Raw genomic sequence first — 18,114 nt, 5'->3', positions numbered from 1 at the left:
TGTTTTAATTGCAGTACTTCAACCAAGATTCAAATGCCTTTCACAATCTTAGACGGTATATTTGCCCAAGCATGTTCCATGCTGCAAAATGGAAAATACAGGCACCTAATCTACCCAATAGCAATTGCATCACTTTTTCCATCTAAACCATACGTTGTGTAAACTTCATTTTTGGTTATGTTTTTTTTTTGCTTCTCATTACTCCTTGTCAGTGAATTTGTATATTTAAACTCCCAAGGTTTTCCTTCTCTTCGACTGCAATTACTTTTGTCATGATTTTTCAGTTGGATGTATCTGAAATTTTTTATTCCTCAAGGTTCTGCAAAATTGTCTTTTCCATATCAGTCTTTAGTGCTCTTCTTCCAGAACCCAACAGATTCCTGATGCCATTTTCTTGATTTAACACAAGTGGTGGTTTTTTCCTTTCCCAGTCACTACTTGTATTGCAAAGCATTCTACTAAACTGGTTTGTGAGGCTTCTTGCTTTGTGCCTTTCTCTCCAAAGCAAGTGTAAGGAAATAGTAAAAGTACAAGATTTAGTTGGAAGAAGTTCCTGAAATCTGTCATGTAACATTGAATCTGCTTTTATAGTGTGGTCTTTCATGAATTTTAAGCAGGATGTGGTGAGGTTTGTTCAGTAGATCCCTGAGAGGAAGGCAATTTTTTTTTCCAATTGTGAGTTTGTCCCAGAAATGCAGCTTTAGGGAAAAGGAACTGGTTACACATCAAATTTTATAACCAGTTTTGTTTTAACTTAGCAACATTTGAAGAACATAGGATTTCAAATGTATGAAAATTGAATATTTTCTTTTAGATTGGGATAATGGTCTAAGTGCATTACCAATATAAGTTTGAAGAATTATACTTCATTGGACAGGTTGATATGATTAAGCAAACAGTGATATGGGGTGTACCACTGAGTTTCTGAAGTTTAGTGCAACAACAGGAAAGAAGACTGTTTCAGTTCATGAGGAGAGTTTCATGCAGTAGTGAAAAGTAAAATTAAAGGAATTTCTCAGTACAAGAAGGAGTAGGAAGGATTATTGTTTATATAGTAAAAACTTCGGAAAGTACCATTGTAATTACCAATTTGAAATTGCTAGTGAAGAATAGAGGAAGGAATGTAGATGTTGTTTCAATAGCATCAACTAACGAGTATTGACCTGAGACAAGTCAATTAAAATTGACTTCTCACAGCAGTCAGCAATTGTTTATTATTTAATTTGAATGTATAGGTTAGCAGAGAAGGCAGTCAAATCCTCTGAAAAACTGGGACTCGGTCATTTAAGTGCTTTTAATGTGGTATACAAAATTAGAGGGCACGACAGCCTTGGCTGTCACTTTTGTATGTGAAACTGGGTATTCATGAAGATATGCTCTAATATTTTCATTGAGCATTACCTCAGTTACTTGAATAAAAATTACAGTTGAGATGATGTTCTCAGAACCACCACTTTGAGTGCTAAACTTTCTGTATTTTTCTCCTTTAAATCACTTTCAAGGCTTCTGGTCTTTATTTTTCAGGATGGATTTTCTTTTGAAGAAGTAAATTGGAAAAGTGATGTCTGCTAACCCATACTACCAAAACTTATTTCTTATACTAAGGTTGCAACCATAACAAAAGTTTCTGTAAGCTGTCCAAGATGCTGGTATTTGTCCTCTTTCTGTCTTTTCTGGATGGGAAAAAAATATGAATTTTCTTCACTATGTGCTATGGCACTTCCGAAGACTTGAAAAATGAGTCTTGAATCCCACAGGTTAGTTCCAAATCCTGATTAGACAATCATCTTATTTAGACTCCTGTGTCTTTCTCTTTCTTTGTGGTTTATACATACATGTGGTCCTTCAAATCTGCTGTCTCCTTTTGCACACTGAGTGGACTTCTAAGTGAAAAAATCCAGAGGAACAGGTCATTGCAACAGTTGACTGATGTTTGTGTTACTGAGGTCTTTGACAAGAAGAACAGTCAAGAGAAGATCCTCTAACTGTTCTAAAAAATACTGTGTAGTGATAAACGCGCAGGCAGACTTCTTAAAGATATGTTCTCTTGTTCTCTTAAGCACTCACACAGACAGTTTTTATTAGAAACTTGAAAACTTAGCCAAAGGTGTAGTTTTTCAAGGAGACTATAAAAGACATCTCCCTGGAGCTGACATTCCCTCTTTTTTCCATTCCTTTGAAATTTAAAATCTTCTGGTTCAAGTGTTAGGATTTCCAGAGCCTCCCAGTGAAGTAAAAATTGGCCTGACTAGGCTTCTTTTCGTGTGGGAGGTGTGTGTGTTTGTGTGAACATGCACACATATGTTTAGTTTTTTATCTCTAAGGAGGGGAGAGGTGTGGGGATTTTGAATCAGATTGATCACATTAGGAAAGTTTAATCCAGTTACTTGTTTGCCTAAGTTATAAGCAACAGATTTTTATAATATAAAGTTTTAGGTCATCATGACTGTTCAGGCCCTCTATGCTTTTGATTATGCAAATAATTCTCTGTCAAAAGTACTGAAATCCTAATTTTTCAAGAAATGTAAAAGATCTACTTTACTACCATCTAGACTAGATGAAAAGAAATCACAAGGGAAGGAGAATGCCTACATTAGAACATATGGTAGAAACTTTAATGATGGCTTGTACTTTCATTCTCTGTCTCAGGCTGGGGAATTAAAAATGTAAAAACACATTTCTCACGGGTTGTGTCAGTCGCAAAATGAAAGCATGTTATTTAGATTAGTCACGTACAAAAACTCAGCAGGATTCTATAGGATTCTGTCTCTAAACTCTATGAAAAGTTAATCATGCTTTTTTTGATGGCTTCCCTGTCTGTCTTCTTTCTGTATACAGGGTCAACATTCCAAGCATGCCAATTGCGTCTCTCTATAGAAAGGGTGTTTATTAGAATTTGACAGAGAACCTACCCTCAAAATGGTCAAAGGGGCAACTATATCTTGGCCTAAATGTGATCAAAATCAAATCCTAACATGTCAAAGTCCTTTGAAATAGCGATACTTTGTGCTCTTCTACTTCATGTCATTTTGAGCCCAGGTAGAGTACGTTCAGCTTTTAAATGCTAAGCCATTTCCTTCCTAAAGTGAGGCTAACTGGGATGGTCTTCCCCTAACCCTGAAATTCCTTAAGCCTAGATTTCTGAGTTGGTAGGTTTAATGGATAAGTGAACATCTGTGAATTCATATGCCTACGAAGGGAATTGGTATGTGGGATTTTACAAGGATGCTCAGCTTTGCCTGTCTGCACATTTTTGTAGCACCACAGTTTAGATGTCTTTAAAAAGTTGGTTGATCAGTGGGAGTAACAACAAGATTCCATTGGTTGTTAGCTACTGTCTTGTGTGGTTTTCAGGAAGTTAGAAAACCTGTGGTCCTTTGAAGTTTGCAACTGGGGTATCCAAGTTCTTGTTTTCCCTAAGCCCTGGCTCTATTTGGCCTTTGTAAAACAAAATTATCAAAGGCCATTTCACTTAGACTGCTTGGAGTTCTGGTGGGAAGGTCCTCTTGTCCCTTTGATAGCTGCCTCATCTTCAGTGGCTGGAATGTTCTTTCTCCATTTTAGGCTCTCTGAAGCAGTGATGAAACAGGGTATTTGGGCCTTTCACACTTCAGCTGGTCATGGAGGTAACTCTCAAATGAGAGTGAGGGGAGATTGTGTGGGTTTTTGTTTTATTTTTATTTTCTCTCATTTAGAGCTTGCTACATAGAAATTCTGTAAGCTGATGGCAGTTCCTCCTTAATGTTGTGTTCCTTGCCCTTCTTGATGTATTAAAGGACTTATGGTGACTTCTTGTCCTTTGCTTTATTGTTTTGGTTGTTTGCTAAATTTCTTCAGTTTATGCTATCTTTTTAAGTCTTTTCTTATGACCTCAGGAAAAAGGAACCTTTAACCCAGTCTTGAAAAGATGATGCAATTGTAAGATTCTACAACACATTTTACACTCTAATCTGTTTCCGGCAAATTTTTACACTTTTGATCTTTTAAGGGTCTTTAGCAGTAATTACAAGATGAAAGAAAACGGCATGAAATGTATTTTCACACAAGTCAGATTCTTGATAATCAAGAAAAACTGAGGTGCTTTTTCCCATTCGCTCAAAACAGTATCACTTAAAATTGTGGATTGAAGTTCAGATGCAGACTGGACAGAATGATGAGGAATTAACACCCATCAGTTGCTATTGAACACAACAGTGGTGATGCTCCTTTTGGCTCAGAAGTTCAAAAACCGCTCAGTGGATGCTGGGAATGTGTGTTGGTGGAGCACTATGCTGTGCATGCCCAGTGTTCTTCTGAAAAAACTTTTGCTTGTTGTGGTTGGCAGTGCAGTACTGGGTTAGATAGATCTTTACCAACTGTAATCATTTTTTATGTTATACCCCTTCGTGCTGTTATGCACTTCAGTCCTCTCTGGGTACAGCTACAATGATACCTTTTTGAAAATTCAGTCTAGGCACCTCTGGTTGTTTTCTTTCCTCCTCCATCTAAGATGTGTAAGCTGTTTCTTTTGATTGCTTGTGAAGAGGGAACAGGTTAACTCAACTGTGCTTGGCTTATGAGGAAAAAATATTTTGACCAAGTGAATGAATATTTTCACTTCTAAAATATTACAGGTTTCAGAGTTGAGCCCTGCATCACTTTATTGTGGGAGATGGGTTAGTGAAGGAGTTGCTATTTATATGAATATCTATTTTTGATGTTAATGTATTTGAGCTGATTCTACTTTTAATTCAGTAATGAAAAATAAAGCTTTTGTGTAGAGCTATAATTGGAAATAATTCCAGATATTTTACTGCATGTATTCTTACTGGTCTGTGCATTGCAGGCAGCTTCTTCATATTCCAGAATGATCTGCCCTGACTTCTGCCATTCTGTATAGATCCAGACTCACTTGTGATTTCTCTCGTCCAAGTGTTTTGCATATTATGATGATATGTGCTCATTAACCATATTGTGATACGAGTTTTAGTGAACACAATTTCTTTTTTTTCTTGTTTTGTCTTGCAGGCACCAAGTATAGATGAAAAAGTAGATCTTCACTTTATTGCCTTAGTTAATGTAGGTGGTCATCTCTATGAATTGGGTAAGAACACCTTTTTATCTGCCCTCTCCATTTGTTTGAAACAAATGCAAATAGTGATGCTGTTAACTGTCAATGTTTAGGAGAGATTTCTTGATATATAGGAGAGATTTCTTGTTATATAGGGCTGAGGTTCTTTTCAGCTACATCTTAGGGTCTGGGGGTTTCTGTCAAACAATTGCAGCCGTCTTCCCCTTACTTTTTTTCTTTTTGGTTCTCTTTCCCTCAACTCCCTCCTATTAAGATAAAATGATACAGAATACTAGACTGCCTCAAAACTTCTGTTATCATTTATAAAGACAGGAAGCAAGAAAAAATTGATGAACACTCAAAATTTCAGAGGAAACTAGTTATATTTATGTTCCTGCATTGCTTGTACTAAATTAACTGTATTCTCCTTTAGAAGTGTTAGCTGTACTATTAAGTCGCATGATACAGTTTAAACTGAAAGTGTGTAGTCAGGGTACCAACAGATATTAATATTCTGCAACTCATTTGTAATAGGCTGGTCATTTGTTTCCCTCTACTTTTTTGTGGTCATCAGGCCATTCACTGTAGAACAGTAGTCTTTATTTGCTGAATTACAGCTTTTTTCCCCCCTTCAGATTGTGTAGCACTTCAGTTCTGCTCTGATATTCTCTAATGACTCCAATATTAAATATGTTGCTGGGCAACTCAGTTTTGCTGCAGGCTCTTCAGAAAACCAGCAAGTACATCAGCATTTAAAAACTGGTCTTAAAGTCGCTGGTCTTTCCTATCATAATTTTTGCAGTATTTTATGGTTATAACATTTTCATCGTTTGAAAATCAACATGTAATTAAGCAATGCCCTTACCTAATCACAGTCTGGGGCATAAGTGGTATATCAGAAGTGCTTATGTTAATATTAAGTTGATCTAAGGGGTATTATCAGGGATTAGTTATGAACAATAGGCAAACATTTCTGTATTTTATGATCCTGTGTGTCTGTCAGTGAACTAGATCAAAAAGGTAAGTACTGTAGGATACAATATAAATGTTTTATGACTAAATTTCAAGGCATAGTGAATGGCTTGCTCTTCTTTCAGTAGTGTGCTATTTCCATAATATGTTTTCATTGCCTATTAATTTACTCTGCTTAAAATGCAAACTACATACTATGATGACCATGTTTAGCTATTTTCTGTAGGTATGATGCAAGATAAAATCCATTTGAATTTTTTTCTTAAAATAAAAAAAAAAATAGAAAAAGAAGAGGCATTTAGCTCTGCTGTACAGTGGAACACCAGTAGTACTATATTTTTGTTCTTAAAATAACTTCTTTTTGTACCAGCGGAAGGAAGCAAAAAAAACAAACTTAAAAGTAGGAAAATGGGAGAAGGTTTTTCAATTGATTCACTGGGTTCAGTCACTGTGGGCAGTATGTGGGCTTTGGAAGGCAGAAAATGCTAAGGAAGCACATGGATGCTAAATGCTTGCGATGTTTTTGCCATAGAAAACACGTTATTTATAGTCACATGAAATTAAAATGCTGTTCTGCCAAGATGTATGTAAAAAACCCCAAGAATCGAATCAAACTTAACTTGCAGCAATTCAGAGCATTCATTTCTGTTTCCCTGACATTTTCTGAGGGTTTTGCATTGTTGTATCTTCAGTCATCGTTGTTACAATAGTGAACAATCTCTTGCTCATGCAAATCCAAAAGTTTGGAGTTTGGAAGTATTGTCAACTTTGATGGCATCTTTGGAGAGGGAAAGGTCTTTTACAGGGAGGACAGAACCAAAAGGCATTTTGGTCTAGCAGATACTGAGGATACCCTGACATATGTTTTCATACTGTTAACTCTTTGAAAGTAACCTTAAACATATTTCTATGAATGAAATTATTTTTCAAATGATGATAAAGATAGCATTATTATATTGCAAATGAGAGAAAAAAAATAACTATAGCAACCCTTTTTAAATGCTATGAAAGTACATAATACTTAGAGCTACTGGGCTTGTTTGCTAATTTATTTTAAATGAGAGAAACATTTCAGATATGCCAGACTCTTCAAACTGGTAGGTTTGTTGCTCGGTTCTGTCACGGAGTCCCTGCTCACAGCTGTCAAAGACCACAGACGTACAGCTGTCTGTCTGAGTAAATCCATCAAGCGTAGTTGAAATTTTTCTACTCTACTGGAAAAACTGAAGTACTATACCAGCAGTAAAACAATAGCAACTTACACCCTTGTAAGTTTTCAAATAAAATATTAAAAAATATGTCATAGTTCGGATTATTTTTTTAATGTAACAGACTGTACATAATGATACTGGTTGAAGCAGTCAGCAGTGAAGGAGAGACAAGGGAAAAGCTAGCTGCATGTGGGATACCTTTATGAAAAATAAGATAGCATTTTTGAAAGTGAAGTACAAAAAAAGGTGTTCAAATAGTTTTAGCTGGAAAAATGAAATCTTATAAATGTGCTGTTCAATTGTGCTTTGTCTTTCAACAGATGGGCGCAAGCCATTTCCAATAAACCATGGGGAAACCAGTGACGATTCCTTTTTAGAGGTAGGAACAGAGAACCTTCTTAAATGGGGTTATAGAAAATTCCTGCTGTATTTCCACAAAGTTTATAGAATACATATATATGAAAATACTTATACAAGTCTTGCTGTATTTATGGTTGGATGAGAAATAGAGCGAGTGGGATGGTAAGACAAAATTAGTTTTACTCAGTTCTAAAACCAGATATTTTGGAACACTCGTGTTGTAACTCTGGATGACAGAGTATCATAACATAAGAAATGTCAGAAAGGTTGATTATAACAGAAATTCAGACTGACTTGTCTTCTGTGCTGAGATTTGCATATACCCCTGCTCCTTTCAAGTACACGAGACAAAGTTATCAGATTGAAAACTTAAAATTTTTCATTCTCTTTCCTTTGGTTTAGTTATAGTTTGATAGGTGTCATACTAGACAGAAGTTGATTTCCTTTCTGAGTCTTGCTAATAATCATTCTCTAGTTTCACAGCTTCTTTTGAGTGCTTCTTTTGTCAGGAGCTGTTCAGTTGAGAAATTAATTGGAAAGGGATACACTCGGGAGGATAACTGTCATCCCCACAGCATGATACGAAGTTGAAGTTGAGAAAAGGCAATGCATAGATCTGACTATTATGGTATCCAGACTAGATTAACCTTTCCAAATCCCAGAAAAACTAAAAACAAACAAAAACCAAAACAATTTTATAGTTTAGTAGCATAGACTAATGTCTGTAAAGTTTGCATACAATTTGTGTTTGGACAGGGGGAGAAGAAGTTGGATAAAGCCTTCCTTATTTCATATGTAGCTTTTTTTGTGGTTTACTGATAACATGTGTTCTCCAGATTGTACCCTAAAGCTAGATGAAGGAATTACTTAAGATCTTTCAATTACCCCACAGAGCTTAGATTCATCTTGAAACAAAGGAAAAATTTCTGAATGCAGAGTACTAGTCAAGGCAAACTTCAGAGATGCATTTAGAAAGACAAGCAACACATCTGTTGCACAAAGTAATATTCAGTCACAAAAATTGTTTCTAAGGTTCTACATAAAACTTTTGCTTGTTTAGGCTGCCCATATGAGCACTGAAAATAATCTTGAATAGTGGTAACTCACCTCAGAAATACTGTTTATATAGATTTGTGACACTGTTTAGTAAACCTTCATGGAAAAGTCCATTTTGAGCATAGTTTGTATAAAGCATATCTTCATATTTCAGTTTTAGTGGTTTTTTTTTAAATTAAGTTGATTTATATTGGTTTTCATTTTGTATTTTTTTCCATTTGTACTTTTTTCCCTAGGATGCAATAGAAGTTTGCAAGAAATTCATGGAACGTGACCCAGAAGAATTAAGATTTAATGCAATTGCACTGTCTGCAGCTTAAAAGCTTTTTTCAGTGAGACTATTGCAATGTATTGTAACAATAAACTGTTGCCATATGTTAATAGTACAAATTTTGATACTTCCCTAATGTGTTGATTAATTGTAGCATACGTGGAATAAACTTTGCATTTGTCCTTGCTATATTTTACTGCTTGTTCCTACAGCAACTTTGGGTATTTATATACAAGCATGCATTTTGTGCAAGATTTCTATGTGGTGGGTTTTTTCCCTTCCACCCCCTTAAAATTTTCAGAAATTACTGTCTGTGATGTTTCATCATAATAATGATGAGCTAGTTCAGAGCAGGATTATTGTTTGTATCATTCACAGATAACATTCTGAGTGGCGTATATGGTATGTTAATGGGTGAAAACTTGGAACATGAGGCTATCTCCATCTTTTATTTATAATGGTGCAAGAATATTATAAGAACTTCTTCAGGTGACTCAAATGACAAAGACATTTTTTCAGTGCATTATTTATAAATAAATATATGGAAGAAAAAAAGCAGAAAAAGGACTGTTCTTCCTGCTGGTGAGCACTAACATTTTAAAATTATCTTAATGTTTACATTTTGAATAAAACTTCACTTTGTTTCTCAAGCCTAATAATGTTAATAAATTGTCAAAAAGCTTTAGTTAAACCAATGTTTGCTATTTGTATATGTGGAAAAACAATTGTGGACTTTTGCCCCGGAAAAGGCACACTAACTAGTTCAAATGGGGTAGGACTGTGGAGGGCACACACAGATGAATAGAGCGATGTGAAGTATCTCACCTAACTGAAATAAATTATAGAAAAGTAATAATTGTTGTAATGAATTTTTGTTTAACAAGAACAGAAACAGACTATAGATTTTAAGGTAGCCATGATGGTCATATACTTTTCTCCCCTTTAGGAATATCTATTGTAAATTTGTCAGGTGGCATTACTGAATGCTGTGTGATACCCTTCCTCTGTACCATCCTTCTCACCTCACCCACTAGATCTTAAGATGCTGTTGACCCATTTTTATACATGAATTAGTAGCACTGTGGTTGTTTTGGATCTATTTTGTTGGTTTTGTTTTGAGTTTGTTTGGGATTTTTTGGCTAAGCAATCTTATGCTTTAGGATTCTTGTGAAGGTTGATTTTGGTTAATGTGCATGTTTTTTACATTCCAGAAAAATATTCCTTATTTGTTCCTTAGAAGTGGAATAATTTAGGTTTGCTTCCAGTCAAACCCACTGCCAAAGGAAACTGAACCGTCCGTGTCCCAGAGAGTGCTCTCATTCTCTGTCAATTGTCATTGCAGGAAAAATGAATGGGGTTGTGCCAGAAGCAGTCTGGCAGAGTTTTCCTTCTTCATAGAAAAGAAAGAGGCCTGAGAGTCTGTCTTATCACTTACGATCATCTCTCTAAAACATGTTACCTGGAGAGTCCATTAACAACACTAGTCTGTTTTCTGTAAGTGAGATGGTTGGAAAAGCAAGGGAGAAAAACAACACTAATGAGCTTCTATTTTTGAACATTTTTTCACCCCAATAAAATGCAGTATTGTTAAGACTTGCTTTATGTTGCCCTGCAAGGCCCTGAAACTTGCTTTTAAATAAAAATCAAAGGATTTAGTAATCAAACCAGCTGAACTGTCTTCTTGATAATATCAGAAAAATCAAATAAAAGTTGGCACAATTGAATTGGGATATTGCATATTTTATGCTGAAGGTGACTTGATGATTAAATTTCAAGTAAGCCATAGTTAATACAGCTAAGGCCCTTTTAGGGGAGGGAGGAGGGTGAAGAAAGAAATGAAGCATAGTTCAAAGCTGTTAAACTAGCTACATCACTTGTCCACTTTAGGGAAACAGTCACGCCTTATATGCTCTTCAATGTTCAGAAGACTTAAATGAATAACAAATGACTAATAAATGAACGGGCTCTCTTTTTGTGCAACTGTTTATTGCAAAATCCCTTCAGAACGGGAGCTCCTCATTAAGTACGAGAACTCATTAGACCAATGCATGACAAAGGATAACAAGGTTAGAATAGTAAATTTGGGGTGGGATTTTTCATGGGCACACTGGAAAAATACATCCTGAATGTTATGTAAAAACTTAAGAATTCTTACTATTTTGGCAATGGTAATTTTGTTCAGCATCTTCTACATAGTCTTCAAATCAGTTGTTCTGCAGGGTAAAGATTCCTTCTATTTTGTTTTAATTTTGTGTTAATTTCTGGTTTATTAATATATAAGATGGTATATTTTAGTGAACACTGTATTGAGATGCCAAAGGAAGAGCAATACACCAGTCCTTATGCCGAACTGTGTCTGCTTACTGTGTGGTCCCTTGCTAGATTGAAATTTTGAAAGACTGTACTGCAGAAATACCATCTCACCTAACCTGTGCAGTGCAACAGTCTTCCAGAGACCACCTTGTAAGAGCATTGGCACAGGCATTGGTGACCATCTTGAGGAGCATAGGAAGTAAAGGGATCTACAAGCTGCTGGAATATACTTTTCCTTGACAGAACCTGTATAACTTGGATACAAGGAGTGAAGTACGAACTTGGCTGACTTGTCAGCAAGGTCGTGGCCAGGGGCTGATAAGCCCTGCAGACCACACAGTGCTTTGGCTCTGCAATGCCTCAACGTCTGCATCAGTGCCTTTGCTGTACAATCTCTGCGTATTAGTTCAAGCTCCGTGGGAAAATAATGCTGTATTTTCTAACTTGTGCAGCCCTGCCAGAGCCTCGCCACCTTTGTGTGGAGGAACATGGCTTGGCCACAGGCACGCAGTGCTACTGACTATCAGGAAACCCCTCTTCACCTCCTTCAGTCCAGGCCAGCCATACACATCATCTTATGGAAACGGCACGTGTAGGAGTGAAGAGATGATGCGTGCTCCGCACTTACATTAACTTCAGCTGAGTGGAGCTGGTGTGCTATTATGCACTCAGGATTGTTCAAGCTCTTTTAAGTATATTGGTGCAAGTTTTCCCATGTTATTACAGCCGTTTTGTTAAGAAACCGTAAGGATTTAATAACCAGTACAATGCCCTTTCCTTTCAATCATGGCTGTGTGATTCAGTTAAGGGAAGAAGAAGAAAGATGTTGTTTTCTGACACTGAAATATGAGTTTTGGAAAATAAACACACTTAACAGCCCACATTTAGAAAATAAATGCTGTCTATCCTTAAAGGAAGCCTGCCTTGGTAGAAAATACATTGTGTCACATATTTGTAGAACTCTCCTTGAAAAGAACTGTTGCTTAACTTATCCCTAGGAGCACACACATATTGAAAGGGTTCATTTTTGCCAAATAGAACAGTACTATGTTTGCTACTTTTGAAGCAACAATTAGCAGTCATATCTGGTATATGTAATCTTTTTCTGATCTAGGACTCTAGTGACTTATCTTGTTAGTGCAAAGGAATAATAAACTATTTTGGTTGCTCAGGCTTACATAGATAACTTATCTGTGACAATTGTTTTAAAATTCACTTTGAGGATGAAATTTGCATGTTGGCACTTTTTTTTACTTAGTGAATAACTTCAACTTAAAAGTGTTTTACTTAAACACTGACTTAGTCAAGTTACTTGATTAATCAGATTACTCAAATTATTTGATCTAAAACATTAAACAATTTGTAAGAAAAGTTATTTGATTGCCTTGATGTGAAATAAAGCAACCAGAAATAAGTGAGAATTTGAAAATGTTTTTTTAAACACGATCTCTTCTGAAACCTGTTTCATAGAATTCTATTCTCAAATAAATTTAAACTTTTATAGAGTTCTTAATTACTTTCTCCTACTTAGGGACAAGCACTGTATTTTTAGATGAAGTGAAAAGACCTTAAAAACTGGAGAAAGATTGCTGTTGTTCCCCAGAAGAATGTTTGGTAACCTCAGCTAATGCACACTGATGTCAGCCAGCAGCAGCAGCAGCTCATACATGCTTTATTTAGACTTTTTTTACCCTTTGTAGTCAATGATGCTTAATAGTGAGATGAGAAGGTTGTTTTCAGATGTTCAGGCTTTCCACTTGAGAAATATGCAGATTCTTCATTTGTATTTAAGTCTTGTGGCTGATCTGGCTTGGAGCAGGAAAAAAGAGTGGGAAAAAACTTCAAAATTACAGCTTTGATTATCGTTTCATTCATTACTGACCCTAGAGCATAGATGTCTTAATTCATGCCATGGTGAGGAGCTAAATACATAATTTCTATGAATTTGTAACTTTAATTAATGTCAAACATCTGCCGTAGAACTTCTTTCAGCCAAAGTCACTGCAATTTTCTTCCTTCGTGTAACACTAGCAACACTGATTTCCACATACTGCAGAAACTGATGGCTAATATCTTCTTGGTATGTTAGTTTCCTAAAAATTTTCTTTCCTATTCCAAGAAGGTTTTTTGTAGAGCAGAAATAAGATGCATTATCTCAGGAGAAGCAAATTTGTGTGAAGTACAAATTTTAAGTTCTCAGTAGTCCTTCAAAAATTACCTGTGTTTTGCTGTGGATCATAAAAGCCTAAGATGCATGCAGCAACTCAGTTTGCTACATACAGAGAAGATTTGGAAAGAAAAAATACTACTTATAGTTAAAGGAGAGAAAGATAGAATCATTAAGGTTGGAAAAGACCTCTAAGATCAAGTCCAACTGTTAACCAGCACTCCATGTTTCATCACTAAACCATATCCCTTCAGGAAATGCTGATTTGTGTGTAGTACAAATTTTAAGTTAGCTTTTCTCAGTAGTCCTTGAAAAATTATGTATGTTGTGCCATGGGCCATAAAAGCAAAGCGTGCATGCAGCAACTTGGTTTTACTTATGGAAAAGACATGGAAAGAAAAAAATGTTACAAAACATTCAAGTAAGAAAAGATCATAGCATTGTTAAGGTTGGAAAAGACCTCATAAGATCATAGAGTCCAACCATTAAACTAGCATTGGCATATTTACCACTAAACCATGTCCCCAAGTGCCACATCCATGCATTTTTTTAACACTTCAGGGATGGTGATTCCCCCACATCTCTGGGCAGCCTGTGTCAGTGCTTGATCACCCTCAAACTGAAGAAATTTTTCCTAATACCCAATCTAAACCTCTCCTGGTGCAACTTGAGGCCATTTCTTCTGCTGCTGCTTCTTGTTACCTGGGGAAGAGACTGAGCTCCACCTTGCCACAGCCTCCTTTCAGGTAGTTGTAGAGAACTTAAAATGTTAAATGAAATCAAGTACTTTTAAAAAAAACAAAACCAAAGCAACACAAAAAACCAAAACCCTCGTGCTATGTATGAACATTCCAGAAAACCACTTTCCCCTGATATTTCTTCGACTTTTCTGTTTAGCATGTGTCCATTCCTGTATTGGAAAATAGGATTTTGCTGTGTTCAGTTAGCACATCACCTCTCCTGGTTCTGGTGTGTCGGTCAGGGTGGGTCAACCTTTGTTGCAGCAAAGCATAATCCCAACCTGCCTCACATCAGTGGTTACTGCAGGAGCCAGAGCTCAGCATGGCACCCACCCCAGGTTCAGCCGTCAAGCCATACTGAGATCGGGCTTTAGGTCTGAGCCTGGGATAGCGTGAGGGGTAGAGAAGTCACAAAGAATCTGTTGCAGTGTGCTATGAGCAGACATGGATGAAACAGAACAATGGGCACTGGTGTGAGTGCTGTGAGTTATACCAGAACAGAGGCCAAGGGTGCTGGGGAGGGAAGCGTGGAGGCCGAGCTGTGTGGCTCCAGTTCTGCCCGGGCAGCTCCGCTTTGGCCACTTTGTATGAAAAGCGCTCAAAACGAAGTGCGGCTCTCTCACGTCTCCCAAAGCGGTGGGAAAGCCTCCTAACTTCGTCCCCAGGCGGGACAACGCTGCAGAGGAGCGTGGTGCCGGATGCCCCGGGTGGCTGCGGTGCGGAGGTGAGGGGCCCGGGCTCCGCTCCCGCTGCCCCGGCGGAGGGCGGTGGAGCGCAGGGCAGCGCAGGGCAGCCCCGGGCGGGCGGGGCGGCAGGTGGCGGGGCCCGGGCGGCAGTGGCCGGCCCTGAAAGGTGCGATTGTCCCCAGCTATTCCTGGTATGCGCCGGGGCGGAAGCCGCCGGGGGCGGCCTCCACCGGCCGTGAGGGCGAGGGGCGCCGCGTCCCGGCGGGAGGGAGCCGCCGCCGCCGCCTCTGCCGCGGGGGGTGCGGCCCCTCCCGGCCGCCCGGGGGGCCCGGCGCTGCGCTACAGCCCGCGGCTCCCTCGGATTCCTGCGGTCGCGGAGCGCCAGCGAGCTCCCTCCCGGGAGGGGGAGTTCCGCGGGGAGGAGGTGGAGGGGGAGGAGACGGCGCGGGGAGCGTTAAAAGGAGGCAGCCGAATGACAGCGGCCGCTCCCCGCGCCCCCGCCCCGTGAGGACCGGCCGCCCCTGCTCGCTCACTGCTGGACATGGAGGGGAGAGAGGACGCGGAGTGCGACTGCCAGGTGGCGTTCGCCGAAGCCCAGCGATGGGTAGAGGTGAGGCGGCTCTCGGTCCTGCTGTGTGCCAGCCCCTCGTCACCCTGGTCCCCTCCCGTGCCCCCTCCCCGAGGCCGGGGTCCCGCCGCGCCCCCCGCTCCCGCGGGGCTGCCCCGCCGTCGGGCAGCAGCTCTGGGGATGCGGCCCCAAACTTTGCTTCTTTGTCAGCAGCTGTGGGCTGCTATTTTTAGAAGGTATCGTGGCAGTTTGCAGAGATCTGTCTGTGCAGCATCGCCACCGCCCCCTCCTCTGAATCCAAATTAAAGGCTGGCTTGGCTGTCCGCCTGTCATTAAGGCTTATAATTTCTTGCCGTCTTGTAAATTACTTCTATAGCGCTTGCTCCGAGACAGTCTGAATTAAAGGCACTCCTTCCTGTCACGAAAGAGTTCAGGACAGAGAGCAACCTGAAATTAACACTCATTTTCTTTTCTCCTATTTTTAAACATGAGTGTCTGACTGCGCACAGGGCTTGATGTAAATATGTGTGTTTCTGTATCGTTACACCGAGTTACACCGGTGCGGTGCGTGCTAATGCCTGAAGAGAGAGGTTGTTCCTAGGTGTACCCGAGTGTGGTCAGGCAGCGAGCGGCTGGAGCCAGCTAGGCTCATGGCGTGGAAGCTGAGAAATGTTGGGAATACTGAACCGCCTTACTTAAGAGTCGTGGTGTGCTTTTAAAGTAGAGCTTTAAAGTGCTGGTTTATATGTATTTTAACGTATTAAGCTTATTTCTATTTGCCTGTTAACTTGAGATGAAACTTACGATGTCAGAAGCGCTATCCCAGTAACTTTCGAAGGAGTATATATTCAAAAAACAATGTTTGTTACTTTTTATCTCTCATCTTTATAAGCTTGTCAAGACCTGAGTCCCGGCTTGTTTCCTCTGTAAAACAATGACATCTAGTGCTTAAAATCTACTGAGAATTTTAAACTGAGAGCACCAAAGGCAAGGGTATCACAAATGACCTCCACAAGTGTCACTTTGTAAGTGTGATTTGTGAATATAGGTAATTAAAGCAGTCCTGGCTTCCCCATGTGTCAATTTTATAAGAGCTAGCTGTGAGTTTAGGTAATTAAAGCATTCCTCCCTCGCGTATACCTATCTTGCATTGCTTTTTGCAAACTGGCAAAGCTTACTTTAAATAGTTTCATTAAGGTGATGTAATGTCATCTTTGAAAATCCTATTTTAAGGGTTTGGGGATTTGTTTTAATTATTATTAAATTTCACGTGAAACTTATGGTTGTACCATTCCTACAGAAGGTTCCCTCTGCCTTCCAGTAGCACGTGGGAGCACTAGCAAAGCAATGTGAGTGTGGATTGTGCTGTTTGTGTAGAAGAAAACAACAAATGCTCAGCTTCCTGCCTTCCTCATCTAATTTGTATGACTATCCTTTGATATGTGAAAGCTGTTCTCATTTTAAAGGAACTTTTTAACTTGGGGAAACATTTGATTGTAAAGCGAGTAACTTGAAAACCTGAAAGTATTGGTAAACAGGATGTTAGGAATTCTATAAAGTTAAAGGAAAATGTAAATATTTATTTCCCTATGAAATTAGGCTTGTATTTCAGAAGTACCGGTGTGTTTCTCTACTCTTTACATCCAGATGGGTTAAAAAGCCAAGACTAACCATTTCCGTTGTTGTATGAGAAGAGTAATGATATTTTTAGGGTAATGAGACCCGTCCCAAGGTTTTGTGAGTCTTGGTGAAACAAAGTGGTGTATACATGATAGAGAGTGAAACTTGGTGAGTCCTAATGATTAAACAATTACTTTTGAAGATGAGGCAGATTTCCAAATATTTATGAACTTGAAGTTCTGATGTTTTGGTAAGGTTTAGTGTGTCAGCTTCTCCCTAACATTAGAGGAAGATGAAAGCATACATACACTAGCTACTATGTGTTTAAGAGAACAAGCCAAAATGTCTGTGTAAACTGTTACTCTTTCTTTTTGCTAATGAAATCTGTGTTAACATATTTCTGTATTTCAGTACAGAACTTTTTGGACTCCGAGACTTAAAAAAAACTCAGAAGACCTGAGCTCAAACCTTGAAGCTGAGGGCTTTTTGCAATGGGAATGAGCAGCTGTATTTGTCAAATCTCAGGGGTAGTCAAAAACCCACCCCAAAACATCAAAAATTTTCACCCCATGTGTTCTTGAAGGTCTTTGTGAGAGAAAATTGTGTCCTGGTTGGGTCCCACTTCTGCCTGTTCCCAGCTGAATTCTCCATGCTGTAAGGCAGCCACTGGCTGGTGGGAGCTGAAACATTTGTTCCTAGTTGTGGTGCTAGTCTTATGCAAAAAAAAGTGAAAAAAACCCCCCACAAACCCCAAACCAGCCAACCAATGAAAAAAAAAAAAGAAAAAACAATAAAAAAAATCCCCACAAACCCCAAACAAACAAAAAACTCCCTCTCCCCACCCCAAACCCTCAAACAACCCAAAACCTAAAAGCCCAACAGCTTGATTAAGAGTAATAAAACCAAAAAATTGTATCTGATATGTGGTGATAGTTAATGAAAGATGTCGTTCTTTAATTCAGATTCATGTTGGGTCATAGTTTATGATAATGCAGACAAGGCAGGCCTGTAGTATTCACAGTGCAGAGACTTCAAATGTAGTCCCCAACCTCTAGTGTTTTGTGATTTGGGAGGAGAGATGATGTTGCTTGTCTCAGTTA

General features: G+C 38.8%; 2 protein-coding genes across 5 annotated transcripts in view; both read left to right on the top strand.

The window, feature by feature from the left end:
• UCHL3 (ubiquitin C-terminal hydrolase L3) overlaps nt 1–9,776 on the top strand; it is a 41,478-nt gene extending 31,702 nt beyond the window's left edge. Inside the window, exons 7-9 of the mRNA XM_051780509.1 lie at nt 5,008–5,083; nt 7,554–7,612; nt 8,886–9,776. Coding sequence (XP_051636469.1) covers nt 5,008–5,083; nt 7,554–7,612; nt 8,886–8,969 — 219 coding nt within the window. The 3' untranslated portion in view covers nt 8,970–9,776. The remainder of the gene's footprint in view (nt 1–5,007; nt 5,084–7,553; nt 7,613–8,885) is intronic.
• Nucleotides 9,777–15,314: 5,538 nt separating this feature from the next.
• LMO7 (LIM domain 7) overlaps nt 15,315–18,114 on the top strand; it is a 129,805-nt gene continuing 127,005 nt past the window's right edge. The window contains exon 1 of one of the 4 annotated variants that reach the window (XM_051780393.1): nt 15,315–15,436. In XM_051780393.1, the coding sequence (XP_051636353.1) occupies nt 15,368–15,436 (69 nt within the window). In that variant the 5' untranslated portion in view covers nt 15,315–15,367. The remainder of the gene's footprint in view (nt 15,437–18,114) is intronic. The other 3 variants (XM_051780394.1, XM_051780395.1, XM_051780399.1) reach the window with 3 other exon arrangements.

This window comes from Manacus candei, unplaced genomic scaffold, assembly GCF_025592945.1.
Source record: "Manacus candei isolate 608988 ecotype Guabito, Panama unplaced genomic scaffold, ASM2559294v1 h1tg000014l, whole genome shotgun sequence".
NCBI classification, from domain to species: domain Eukaryota; kingdom Metazoa; phylum Chordata; class Aves; order Passeriformes; family Pipridae; genus Manacus; species Manacus candei.
Note: the sequence above shows the minus strand (reverse complement) of the source record. Positions and strands in the feature narration are given on the sequence as shown.